Source organism: Clinocottus analis, unplaced genomic scaffold, assembly GCF_023055335.1.
Source record: "Clinocottus analis isolate CAN_PGR_092001 unplaced genomic scaffold, fCliAna1.0.p SCAF_5, whole genome shotgun sequence".
Taxonomy (NCBI): Eukaryota; Metazoa; Chordata; class Actinopteri; order Perciformes; family Cottidae; genus Clinocottus; species Clinocottus analis.
The window spans coordinates 14,531,013-14,545,440 of record NW_027176207.1 but is presented as its reverse complement, the minus strand read 5'-3'; the positions used below and the strand labels follow the sequence as shown (position 1 = coordinate 14,545,440).

The 14,428-nt window shown below is 42.6% G+C and overlaps 1 protein-coding gene and 1 long non-coding RNA gene across 2 annotated transcripts; one reads left to right on the top strand and one right to left on the bottom strand.

The window, feature by feature from the left end:
* The first annotated feature begins 1,019 nt into the window (after positions 1 to 1,019).
* On the top strand, positions 1,020 to 3,374 carry pou4f3 (POU class 4 homeobox 3). Its single transcript, XM_068600328.1, has 2 exons — positions 1,020 to 1,139; positions 1,564 to 3,374. Exons 1-2 carry the CDS (start codon positions 1,020 to 1,022, stop codon positions 2,497 to 2,499), a joined length of 1,056 nt encoding a protein of 351 aa, XP_068456429.1. The 3' UTR covers positions 2,500 to 3,374.
* Positions 3,375 to 12,555: 9,181 nt separating this feature from the next.
* On the bottom strand, positions 12,556 to 14,354 carry LOC137803001 (uncharacterized). Its single transcript, XR_011080012.1, has 3 exons — positions 13,819 to 14,354; positions 13,436 to 13,549; positions 12,556 to 13,273 (listed from the first exon to the last, which is right to left on the bottom strand). It is a non-coding gene; the product is annotated as an uncharacterized lncRNA (long non-coding RNA).
* Between the last annotated feature and the right edge of the window lie 74 nt (positions 14,355 to 14,428).

The following is a 14,428-nucleotide window of genomic DNA, read 5'->3' as shown; positions in this document are numbered from 1 at the left end:
TTAAATGCGTCTCCATCTGTAAAATGCTAGTTAAGTCTTTTCTCTCCTCGATCCGTATGCAATAGCTCAGACTACACGCCGCTCTTAAAGTTTGGCTCCCCAGACTGCAACAGGTCTGCGTGGTGAGAAAAGACCTCGGCTGTTTTAATCTGTGTAATGAATAAGAACATGCCAGCGTGGTAATGGATGCCTGCCACCGTGCAGCTAAATTATTCAGAGTCTGGGGAACCAGAGAGGCGGCGAGCAGGATCGGATGCACCCGCTGGTGTCATCGGTCTGCCTCTGCGCGCCTGGCTCCTCTTTCGGCCCGTCCACCTCGACTTAAAAGTTAAAGCCGCCACACGAGAAGGCTGTGAATGCGGCCTTGAGGATGGGCGTCCACATGCAGGAGAGCAGGCCGAGGCCCTCGCGGGGTCAACGTGTCAGCAATGCAGGGCTTGTTATTTAGATGCAATTTGTAAAATGTAATACCAAAACTATGGAAGAATTAGTGTGGACTCGTATGCGCATTTACATTTGATTTGACTATCTGTCTGTGATGTGGAACTATAAAGGGAACCCTGTCAGCACCACGGACAGCGCCACTGGAGCAGCCCGCACTTTTCTCAGCGGCGCTGCGCTGTCCATGGTGCTGAAACTATGAGCGCATAGAGCCGTGGTTTCCTTTGTGTCACGCTTAATCTCCTCATCAGTACAACTAATAAAACACAATGACGAAATCACCACCCCGAAAAAAAAATCAAGGTTTTATTCGAAATATCATGTTGTTTGGGTTCATTTGACGCTTGCGCATTTTTCAACATGTAAACCGAGCAGGTGGGAGGGAAGGACGGAGAGGGAGGCTGAAAGAGGAGGAGGGGGAGGAGGAGGGGAGGCAGAGGGAGCGAGGGATGCCGGGAGGCGCTGCCGATGTTAACAGCTCAGTCTGGTGAAGCAGAGCAGAGGAGCTCTGTAGCTGTCCGCTCCCCGGATTTCATGTCAGGGGCCACACTGCTCGCGAGGTGCTCGAAGGGAGGAGGATGATGACCATGAACGGGAAACAGCATTTCTCCATGCACCCGGCTCTGCACGAGCCCAAGTATCCCGGCCTGCACTCAGGCTCGGAGGGCATGCGCAGAGTCTGTCTGCCCGCCCCGCAGGTACGTTACGGGTCAGGGGGGAGAATGGCTGTGGAGTATACTGGTGGGGGGAGAGGAGGGAAAATACCACACTGGGAATGTCTGTAAAGTTGATTTGACAGGACTTTGTTCTATCCTCTCTCTCTCTCTCTCTCTCTCTCTCTCTCTCTCTCTCTCTCTCTCTCTCTCTCTCTCTCTCTCTCTCCTCTGTCCGTCTCCCCCGTCTCTCCATCCCAACCCCCCCCCCCCCCATCACCCCCTCCCTCTCATCCACATGTCTTTTCAAGCAATGCTCTTGCTTTCATATTAATTTTTATGACCTGCGCTTTGAGGAGGGTTCTTTGCTCTCTTCGGCGCTGCTTGCCTTTGGAAAATGTTTTTTAGATCCTGAGAGCTGCCTGACAGAATTCCCCACTGACTCCAGTATGCGCACTCTTGCTTGCAGCTGCAGGGCAATATATTCGGAGGCTTTGATGAGAGCCTGCTGGCACGGGCAGAGGCTCTGGCAGCTGCTGACAGCATTGTCTCTCACGGCAAGAGTCACCCGTTCAAACCAGACGTGACTTACCATACCATGAGCAGTGTCCCCTGCACCTCAGCATCCTCTTCTTCCTCCACCACCGTGCCCATCTCCCACGTCCCCTCCACCATCGCCTCCCACCACCATCACCACCACCTCGGACAGAGCCTGGAGGCCGGGGACCTCCTGGACCACCTCTCCACCAGCCTGTCCATGACCGGGATGGGCGCTCCGGAGCCTCCCGGGATGACCACGTCGGCGCACCACCACCAGCACCCTCACCACCACCTGCAGACCATGGGCCAGCTGCACCAGGCGATGGCCAACATGGCCCACCCTCACTCCCTGTCCGTGCACGGCGGCATGGCGTGCGTCAACGACGTGGAGTCGGATCCCCGGGAGCTGGAAGCCTTTGCCGAGCGGTTCAAGCAGAGGAGGATCAAGCTCGGGGTGACCCAGGCAGACGTCGGGTCGGCGCTGGCCAACCTCAAGATCCCCGGAGTGGGGTCCTTGAGCCAGAGCACCATCTGCAGGTTCGAGTCCCTCACCTTGTCCCACAACAACATGATCGCGCTCAAGCCGGTTCTCCAGGCCTGGCTGGAGGAAGCGGAGGCTGCGTACCGGGAGAAAAGCACCAAGCCGGACCTTTTCAACGGGAACGAGAGGAAAAGAAAGCGCACCTCCATCGCCGCGCCGGAGAAGCGCTCTTTGGAGGCGTACTTTGCCATCCAGCCCCGGCCTTCCTCGGAAAAAATTGCGGCCATCGCCGAAAAACTGGACCTGAAAAAGAATGTGGTCCGAGTGTGGTTTTGTAACCAGCGGCAGAAACAGAAACGAATGAAATACTCGGCGGTGCACTGAGTTTCACACATCATGAATAAAATAGCCTACTACATTTTTGATCGAGTGATTAATAATAGCCTAAGTAGCCTAACTAACAGGGATTCATCAACAGCTCTTCACGTCTCGTCTGGGATTATCTCCAAAAAATACTTTTTCCTTTTTTTCTTCTTCATTTCGTGTTACTCACTCTTCGTTATTGCACTTTTTTTTCGATTTATTTATTAATATGGGACTCATACATTATTGCGTTATAGATCTGTGAGGAGGGTGATTGTAATGTTGTTGATCATGTATCTTGCACACACTAAATATGAACTTTCAGCAAATCCACCCTGACAGTTTGTCACATTCAGGGATATAAACTCACTTTTATTTGTATTTTTTAATAATGAAATGGAGATTTAGAGGCTATCGATGTGTGGGCTGTGTATTTGTCAGTGGTGTAAAACTGATGCTGTGTGAAGATTTTAAAAGAGGAAGAGATGATGATAATGGATAATCTTTCGTATTGTTGGTCGAGTTGAACCTCCACATCACATCACTGGCTCACATCATATCTTGAACTGTGTTCTCACGTATTTTTGTATCTTAATTCAGACAAATGTGAGTTGAAGATGAGGAGTTAAAAGAAAATTCACATTTTTAAACCACGATTTTTTATTTTATTTGCAAACTAATCTGTTCTCCTCGTGAACTGTTTGATGGTACTTTACGCACAAATATGAATAATTACAGTCACGTAATTTCACGACACACTGAGTCTGTTTATCTTGAATTATTTAGAAATGACACCTTCATATGAGGCACATATATATGTGGCTTTGGCTGCTGCTATATTTTAGTATTTTGATGTGAACATGTTTTGGGGCATTAGCGGTGAGCTAGAGTTATTATGTTGCCCAGATATATACAGTATCACCTAATTTAAGTATTTATTTTCTCCTCACTCTTGATTTCACTTTTAAAAAAAATGTGTGAAGTTTAAACTTAATAAATTATTGGTTATTTCTTAAAAAGAAAAAAGAAAAAAAGAAAAAATCAATGGGGCAGCGACTTTTTGTGTGTGTTATTTAGTTGCATTAACGTAATATTGAGGGCTATAAATGCGCGTACAGAACTGTCGCGAGCCCCTGAGCCGCAGTAGAAGATACCATCTTTGTTTGTTTAATGTGAATTCGCCCGACTGCTTTATTTATGACTCCCCAAACCTCTGCTGGGATTAAAAATGTATCGCCGTACATGATACAAACGCCACAGAAAAGCAAAGGGCCTCGATGTTCAGCGTCATTTTCACGCCGCGGAGCGCTGAATGCGCTGAAGGCCCTTCTGATTAGTGCGCTGTTAATTATGGATGCCCTCGTGTCACCGGGTTATCTCCCGCACGGGGTTTGAAATTATTAAGTCATGACGATGCAATATTAATTATATATTGGTATAAAACAAAGTAATGTGGAGGCGTTGGGAGGAGAAGTCTGACTGGAAACCCTCGGGAGAGACGAGCTGGATACACAACAGGTTCACCGGGAAAAGGGACGATAAAGTTCTCTTTTTATTTATTTTTTTGTTTCGTCCTTTTTTTTTTTTTTGACGAAGTGAGTATTTCCCCTTTCATTATATACGTATATATACATTTAGATATTTGTATTTTATTCTTCAGAGGGTCGGGGGGGGGGGAAATTTCCCATTGCCATATTGCCATTATGATTAGCTGTTATTGCTATAATTATTATTATTATTATGGTCCAAAATATTCACAACTCTTACGCATAATTCCTGATATATTCTAGGTCTCTGTGTACGAGCTCATGGCCCCTTTCTCCTCATGTTAACCAAACACGCTTGTGTTAGATAATTAGAACAATAAAAAGCTTCCACCGGATCCCTCCGAGCCAACAGGACCAGCGGGTGTGTGCTTTTCCCAGTGAGACTGTTCCAGCCAGAGGATCCTCTCTGCATAGCGGAAACGTTTGTGGCTCTTATTAATATTCTCTTTGATGCCGAGATGTGATTAATCACAGTCTTTAATTAATGGCGTTAAAAATGTGTTGTTTTTTTTCCCTTCTTTTTTTTTGTTGAAATGGTGAGCAGGAAAAAACGTGCTAATGTTAATTGTTTTCATGATGATCCTCTTTCCAAACTCTGATCTATTTGGAACTATTTTGTTCACATGTTTCGCCGTTTTAAAGATCACCAAACCGTCTAAGAATGGTAACGATGAGGCGTCGCGTCTTTGTGTGTTTCTGACGTCATGCAAAGGTTAAGAAAGGAGCCTGGCCGTGTGAATAATTGATCTTCGTAATACCAGTATTGATATCATAACGTACTCGCTATGTGGTAAGTTGAGCTGAAGGCTTGTAAGCGTTAGCGGCATGTGGCGACTGAGGGCACTTGAATTATTCAGCAGCAGCTCAAAGGTGTATTGCACTTTCTCGTGCAATGATGGAGGTGTGTTGGGTCCAATTCATGCATTGTGTTGAAGAGGAAAACTCGTTTTGAATCCAGTCACATGCAAGTTGAACAGGTGAAGCAGAATGAGAGAGCTGAGAGAAAATTATGAAGAGAGATGGAGAAACCAACGAACTAAGAGAGAGAGAGAGCGAGAGAGAGAGAGGGAGAGAGAGAGAGAGAGAGAGAGAGAGAGAGAGAGAGAGAGAGAGAGAGAGAGAGAGAGAGAGAGAACATGCATCACCTGTTCAACATGCAAGTTGAACAGGTGAAGCAGAATTAGAGAGCTGAGAAAATTATGAAGAGAGATGTAGAAACCAACAAACTAAGAGAGAGAGAGAGAGAGAGAGAGAGAGAGAGAGAGAGAGAGAGAGAGAGAGAGAGAGAGAGAGAGAGAGAGAGAGAGAGAGAGGTTGCTTGAGATGTTTTCATGCAGGGAAGACCTTTTTTGACAGAATGAGGATGAAAGCTATGTTTAATTGCTGAAACACACACACACACACACACACACACACACACACACACACACACACACACACACACACACACACACACACACACACACACACACACACACACACACACACACACAGGGTGGCTGTCTTCTTCGGGAACAGAGTGAGGGAATGCACTGAGGGGAGGGGTCGGAGCCAAAGCCCAAACTCAATAATTTATTCATTGCCAGTAGCAACAAATGAGAATGTGACCGGAGCGACGGGAGACAGCTACCTCTGCGCTCTCCATTAGTCACCTTCTATTATCATCAGAAGACAAACCAGCTGGGGACCAAACTACTGCTGAAGTCTACACGCACACCTGTGTGCAGTACAAGTATGGACACACACATGTGCACACACACACACAGAGTGATATTGTGTTACTTTCGAGAAACTTGAGAACGGGGTGATGTCTTTTATACGGCAAGAAAGAAAGGTAAAAGATAAATGATGGAAAATAACTAATTCTATTCACTGAAGCATACAGATGTATTTGTATTTATTTTTCAGCTTTTTTTTTTACTTTGCACTTTGTAACTTTGCAGATTAAGATCTTAAAACCTTATCGTGAGCAAATGCAATAAACGTCATTGTATTGTATTTGCTTACGTCATTCTTGCATTGTATTTGCTTATGTCATTGCTGTTAGCAGCAAATAATCAACCTAAAGTATAACATCAGCTCTCGGCCATCTGCTACATTAAAATGTCAGTTAATGCATCAACAATGACATAACATAATAACCCTGAGTCTGAGGTCATTTTGCTTGCAAACGTCTGTACTTTTAGTTGTATAATTGTGTAGATTATGCTGATAATACCTTAGAAAAATGACGTTTAAGTACCTTTACTTTGACTTTAAAATACCGTTTTGAATGCAAACTTTTATCAATATCACTTTTGATGAGTACTGCTTTACTCTGTTATATGATACTAAATGAAATAGTTTGGATCACTTTGGCGATGAGCATGCTTCACTATACTTTCTGTGATTCCCCATCAGCCTACATCAAATGATTGAATACAAAATGAACTTTTAATGAAAATAGTGCCACAACAAAAATTTAATTGCTTACAGAGTGTAGGATTGATGTGCGTGTGTGTGTGTGTGTGTGTGTGTGTGTGTGTGTGTGTGTGTGTGTGAGACTTCTCCTCACTGCATGTTAAACTATGATAAAGTGGATATCGAAGCAAAAACTTCCCCCAATTAGTCAATATATTTGATCAAATAAACCGTATCAATGATTTAAGCGTTAATGGAACAATTGTCTGTGAAATGCAAGATCATCACTTCATCTTCACACGAGATTGTTACTCTTAAAATGCACGAAGCATCGGCTCTGCAGAGAGACGGAGAAACATAGTCGTATATGGTCTGTCTGTGTGTGTGTGTGTGTGAGGTCAAATTGTTTGCTAACTAACACACCATGCATAATTTAGAGACAACTAAGATGTACGCACGCGCACACACACACACACAGAGAGAGAGAGAGAGAGAGAGAGAGAAAGAGAGAAAGAGAGAGAGAGAGAGAGAAAGATCCTTCTTGATAGGGAATGTTAGAAACAATTGTGTGACGTGTGTTTCAGCAAACATTAATAACATTCTGTCATTTTTATCCTGTATTTTTATTTTTATTTTTGCTCTATATTTCCAAAAAAATACAACATAAGAACATGGAATTGAAAGCATAAAGGAGGACGCAGGGCACTATATTAGACACTCTCCGAAACTCTCGTATAGGTACTTGCTTAATTCATTCAGTGGGCCTGAAGAACAGTATTATATGCTACATTCATTATTTAAGTCCTCTCCATTATCAAAGTGCCCAGAGAAATAAGATTAACCCAGCCAGAAATAACTCACTGTGGCGTGATTTCTTCTTCTTCTACAAAGCACTTAGCTGGTCGGGTGCGGGCCTGCACACAAACTCAGATTAGACTAGATGAACATATAATCAGCATACAGTCTGCTGAGCATAATAATCCTCTCCAAGAAAATGTGTAAAGTAGATACGGGAGGAATGGGGTGAGACGGGAAGAGGAGAGTGAATAAAGGGTGGAAAGAATTGTTTGAGGGAGGGATAAGTTGAACAGAAAAGGGAGGGAGAAGTGATCACAGTCGGGAAGAGAATATGAAAGAAAAAGAGATAAGGAGCGACAGGAATGGCGTGAAGGGAAATCAAATAGGAAGATGGATGGACGGAGGAAAGGAAGGAAGCAGGAAGTTGAGTAAAAGAAGGAGTGAAAAGACATGTGAAGGGAAAGAGAGGAGAAAAGACAGAATAAGACTAAGTCCCTGGTTGACATATCTGTCATTCTGACTGTCTGGATTTGGTTCTTTTCATTTCAAAGTTGCTCGTGTCAAGGTGAGTGCGTCCCTGCCGGTCCGAGCAGTCCTGACACTAAACTTCTGTGACGGCAGGAGCACCCAGGGGACACGCAGCCGAGAGGAGACGGGATCCGAGGAGGCCGTTTCCACGGCTCGCTAATTAGCTCTTCACTCCTGTTTTATGTTGATTTGGAATTTGTGCGCAGGGGAAACTGAATATGAATGCAGAATATTGCAGTTTTATGCGAGGATGTAATCATGTGCCAAAAGGAGAGATGGAATCGCCCTTTGGAAATAAATGTGTTGAGAGATGAGTGGCTTCTTCTTTTTGTTTCATTTACAAATATGTAGATGAGGCCCTGGAAGCCAAGAAAAAAGAAGAAGAAAAAAGGTAGCAGTGGAAATAAATCATTTCGTATACCTCCCAATAAATACAATGTTAGGTTGAAAAATGGGATGGGCCGAGAGTTCCAAGTAAAATAAAGGTACTGTTGATTAAATAATCTTGCTGAAGTCCTCTTCAGAATATATAAAGTACAGCAGGTCGTGCAAACATACTGTACATTCTGTGTTTTGACTACTAATATACACATTTTTAGAAACACGAATAATAATCCGGCTGCTTATAACAAAATAATTTGTCAGAAGATTGGGACGCCTCCCCCCAAAAATCCCAACGTTGGATAGAAACACACCCTTTGATAGCACGGTGTACATTCTGTGCCTCTGAAAGCCTCCAGAGGGAAAATCATGTAAACAAGGAAGTGAAAAGCAGCTCAATGTTGACACGCTCCGCCACCTCGGACCCTCATACACACTGAGACTCCCTCTCTTCCTCTCTTTCTCCCTCCCCTTTTGAAGACCGACATGAAAACCAAGCTAGGCCACAATGGGGCTTCTGAAGGAGGTCCCCTAGCAGATTCAGCCACCCGCCTCAGCCCCTCCCCCTCCCAACAACTCCCACTGGCCCCAGGCCCCGAAGACAGCCCCGAGGCTAATAAGCCAGGAACACAATGAAGAAGCAGCAGAGTCAGCCGCTGCTGAGCTCATACATGTCTGATCAAGAGGAAGGGGGAAAAAAAAAAGAACGGAACATCACGGTACGTATGAAAATCTAAATACGAGTAATGAGCGTGATCAGCGTTTGCCTTTTGCAGACCGAAAGAGATTCATGTCGACGCGATGCAGGTCAGGGAGCGGCGATTTGAATCGGGACGTCGGGCGCAGTGATTATCGCTCGGTTGAGGGAATGAAACCCATCAGATCAGGTCGAAGAACAAAGATGGCGTGATACGGGGGAATAGCGGTTCAGGTTAGATTGCCTTGGGGTGATTAAAGCTCATTTGCATAGTTTCAAAGATTCCCACATGGGGTTGGGATCGGTAGCCACAATAACGGGGCAAAACCAATCTTATTTTATCCTTTAATGAGGCCACAGGGTACCACAGGGAACTCAGGTTGCTTTAAGGGACTTAAGTGCATGTCGGCAAATGTGGTCCTCGGCTTCAACAAGCAACACAAGTCTCTTTTCTTCTTCTTCTTCTGCAGCATCAAAGTATGTTCTTTCTCCTACGCATAGATTCAAGAAACGTTTATCAGCAGCGGTGGAACGCATCCAAGTCTATGGATGCACCTGCTACAGCGTTAAAATGCAACGAATACGTAGTCATAATGAAATTCTACAAAAATAATAACACAATACCGACAGGCGTCTAGTTGTACTATTCATGCTTAAACTATTTTCTACAGTAATATTTTTTTTTCTTAATACAATTGTGAATGCATAACTTTTACTTGTAACGATGTATCGCTCCTTCGTTGCTCTTCACTGGAGTAAAGCATGGCCAACAAGTAAAACGGCCACGCGGTGCGGTGGGCCCGTAAAGCTTTATCCTCTCTTTACACAACGCTAAACGGACCTGAGAGTTTATTTGTCCTTTGAAGACCTTCAAGAAAAGAAGAAGAAAAAAAAAAGCATCGGAGGAAGAGTATTTGGGAATATTCCAACCGTTCTATAAAAAGAACTGTTGAAAAGGAGAGTGATTCTCTTTACTTAGTAATGAGGGAGCCACGGTTCAGTGGCCCACAAACACACAGTGTGCCGAGCGCCACACAGCGACCCAACCACCACCGAGAGCAAGCCTCCCCATAGCTCTCACATTGCATCAAGTCACTGAGTGACGGGTACATTGTCCAAGGCAAGAGGGGGAGGGGGGGCGGGAGGGGAGGAGTGCTGGAGGATGTTTCTCCCAGAGAGCTCCTCCGTCCCGCCACAGAGCACCTACACAAAATGTATTTCTGGGACGCACCGATTGGTTGAGTGCACTCTACGAAAACAGGGTTCTTCAGAAGTTCTTCGGGGGCCGAATGGTTCACAGAGTCATTAATCTTTGAGCGATCGCTTGAACTTCTAAACGTTTCTTCCATTGCTATTTCTGCACGCACATAAATAAAATAATGCTGTTATCGTGTGTACTTCGTCCTGGTCCTATTGGAAAGTAAATAATCAAACGGTTACAACAAGTATCTTTTGACTTTTTCTATTTGTGTGTTGATTCTTTGTAATCAACTATGCAGAATCTATTTTGAGTTCAGTTTGACAGTATATTTTGTTTTGGGGTAAAAGGTGGAACATTTAATTAAATGACACACTCCATTTAAGTGCAATGCGATTTATTTTACTTTTAACCTCCAATTTTGTTGCAATGCTGTTATCTATATCCTGACAATACATGCTATTCAAAACTATCCAACAGGCATATCTTAATAATTCATGTTAAATACAGTTAAAAGGTAATAAACCAGCACATACATACATAGTGTATTGGATATAGCATTCAGACCAGACCACAGCAACTTCCATGTTGAATTTCTCTACTTGCTGTTGCTAATTTTGGATTATTGTTGTCATTTCTCTGCTGGACACAGTGCTTGAGATGTTTGGGGAAATTCAATTTTAAAACCTACTAAAAAAAAAAACTGTCGTGGCTTTTCACACTCCGTTATTATTATTATACATCTTCATAGTTCTCTCGAGGTCCTCCTTTTCTCTTCTTTTACAGAAGTCTTCCTGGTTCTGCAGGCTCTTATGCACGACGCAGAACAAATTTCCGTGTATGGAACACAATGAAGAGTATTGTGTGCAAATGTGTGTTAATCATTGTTACGACCAATAATACAATACAGAAACATATTTGATTGCCAATCAGAAAATATAGAGACTAACCCCAAAAGGGCCATAGCTTTTATTGAGGACAGTGTTTTCTGCAGTAATATTTCTGGGACATATTTTAAACTAAATATCTTATAATGCCATTGTTTTTAAGCCAAACAGCACAGACAAGGGTTTCTGCTTTAGGGGGATTTGGACTCATGACCTCAGTGGTTCTAATATCAGGGCCTGTGCATCCCAAGCACAACCACCTGGTGCTTCATAACTGTAAGTTACTCTTCCTTTACTGAACAGGCTCATGAACGACAACCAACAAAGTGTCAAAAACACAACAGCTGACATCTGCGGCTGCTTTTAGTCAGACGAGATGCGTCTTCCACAAATAGTTTCTACATCACACGATGAGTTCAATTATTACTTCACACAGCTGCTTTCTTTTTCACATAAAATGTATTTGAAAGATGACGCAGTAATAAATGGAGAAGTTCCCAAAACAAGAATACAGTTCTCACCTCGGTGATAGATGCTCGGCATTTCCCAGCCGGGCCCGATATCCTGTTTAGATTTTGCCACACGGCATCGGCCTCGAGGATGTGAAGAGGACTGGCAACAGCTCTGTTGACCAACCGCATCAATACCTTTATGATCCCAGCTCGGTGGTTGTTGACCTCCACAAGAAGCCTTTTCAAGAAGCCTTTCATGCGATTACTCAGCTTTTTTTTTCTGCAGGTCTCGGCCAAAAACACAAGGTGGATACTTGCTGTGCTCACACCTTTGCCATGTTTGTCCACTCATTCAAAAAAGATGTCACAGATGTCGTCATTCTACGGTGTAAGATAAGACGTGATTGGAAATTGCATGACTGATGAGCAACTTCACTACTCAATCAAACCATTCCAGCAACCACTTTCACAATTTGCGCTAAAGCAGTGGAGGTTCATGAGAAAGTTGATGCCCTCCGCCTCCCCCACGCCCCGATATATAGTCCTTTCTTCCGACTTCCGTCTACCGCAAGGCCAGTTAAGTGGAAAAACGGTCGCTGGATATCAGTTTCATTGCTTTTACAGTTAAATAGATATCAGGGTGTAATCACTACTCAGCAGAAAGCCACTTGCATGCATGCGGAAACGTCCTGTAAACTATTTATTTTGGTTTGCTGTCCAATGCAAGTGGTAAACGTAGTTTCCGTAGTCAATTCAGCAAAAAAAAAAAGAGGTAATATTGATCAAAGGAAATTATCAATCAGCTCAATTTATCGGAGTCGTTTGGCCGATATTTCAAATTCCGCAATGCTCGATGTAAATTGATTGCAAACATTGAGGTTTGATCCATCTTGAAATCAACAAACATCTAGTTAAATGTCACTTATATAAGGTCAATATGCTGCCTTCCTAAGTAGCTTTCAAAATGTGATTTCAAACATTTCAAGGCTTTTTTTTGTGTCAAAGGCGTGAAGCAAGTGAATTAAATAACTGAATGAGAAAAGATGACATACAGCATCCCCAAAAAACAATTCAATACATACATAATCGAGATGAAAAGAATTCTTCTGCAAGTGTTTATTAAAATATAGAACAAAGCATTTCCATACACACTCCACTCATGGGCAATAGGATTTATTTTTCTGTATACACTTATTTTAACACTATGGCATATCATAATAAATATAGAATTCATATATTTAGGAAGCTTAACTTATTAACTTAAGATTAAATACATTAAAGAATGAAATAAATATGCAGGTGTATTTGGAGATTCAGATCTGGGGAAAACCTTCATCAAGACGCTTCAGTGACCGCTGTGCTGAATAAAAACATCGCTGTGACTACATGTAACCTTGTGTAGTTTACTACAGTACGGTCTTGACCTGTCCTGGACGTGCATTGTGCCACGAAACTGTAAACGTAAATTTGCTTGAAAATAATAAATTAATCTTTGTCAATGTACTTTATATAGTTGCTCGAAAAACAAAAAAACTATCAATAATATAAAAAATGTATATAAAAAAATAAAAATCATTAACTTATTTTACCTGTTAAACTAACAAACATTATTCTATGTCTCTATAATCATATCACTGAATAATGTGCTCCTCATAAATATCAACTTCTTCTAAATTGAAAAATCACATTTTTTTTTAAATTAAGTATTTTTTAGGAAAATAATTCCAACACTCAAGGACTCAACATTGGCAGTTCGGTGGCAGGTGTGGACGGCGTTCAGGCGTTGCTTTTCATTGCATTTTGAAGTTTATATTCCGGATACATTTGACGAGAAAATTCAGAAGCTCGGTGACGTCCGTCTCGCGGCCTGAAGCCGGCAGGTCCTTCAGTAACGTGTCACAGTTTTCCTAAAAGACGAGAAATAAAATTGGTTCAGCGCACTAGCTTGTAATAATGTTTCTTACCAATGCTGCTGCATTTGCTCTATCTAAAAAGGTATGAAACAAAAGCTTCGTGACACAGATTTTACATTTCATTTTGTAAATGTGTGTCAAAAGGGAAATTCTTACCTTTGTCCCACTGATATAACTATTCAGGTTTTTCACAATCTTCCGCTCGTTTGTCCTGTTGACTGAGTGTGTATGCAGTTCCAGGATGTTGTGCACTTTGCAGAGGAACTTATTCTGTATGGAAACATAAGCACGAACACGTTGGTTTTTTAAAATATACCAGGCACACAGTTGGGTTAAATTATGAAAAATGGCCATTGTTATTTGTCTTCTTCAGTTGCTGCAGAAATCAGACAAACACAAATAAGTCAAAATACCGACGTTTCCAAATGCAAAAGTTAGACATAAAGGTATATTAGTTTTGCCTCCCCCCCCAAAAGTAAATAAATCACAGCACTTTAACTACGAGCAACAACATTTCAAAGATGCAACCATGTACTCACATTGCATCCAGCCTTAGCCAGCTCTGAGACATCTTCCACGAATAAGGACTGCAGCACATAGAAAGATTTGACAAAGTATTAGTTTAGGCAGCTTTTTTTTTTACAAATTCCTGCACTAAGAAATAGTTTAAAAAAAACAGTAAAAGAGTTGTGCTTATCAGCCAATTGTTTACCTTATAGACAGTCTGGTTGTATTTGTGAGCCAGGTCAATTATTTCGTTCAGAGTCAGGTTTTCTTTAGTCGTGATGGGACTTGGCAGAGCTGAACTGAACAGCAGTGCCACAGCGGATACCAGCAGAAAAATCATCTTCTTCGCGATGCTAGCTCGGTGGATCTCCAAGTCGATTTCAAGAAAAGTCTACGAATTGATCACTCAATTGTCAGCTTGCGCTTGTTCTGAGGTCTTGACTGAAAACCCAAGATTTATAGTTGCTTTGCCCCCACCTTTGTCACATTTTCCACGTTTTACAAAAAAAAAAAAAAAAAATGGAAATGCAGTGTCTGCATTATGCAAGATTAGATTTGTTTGATTAAGCTGTGGTTGATGAGCAACTTCACTAACACCTCCATGTTATGTTTCTAAGAACTGAATTTATAGAGTTGGCCACT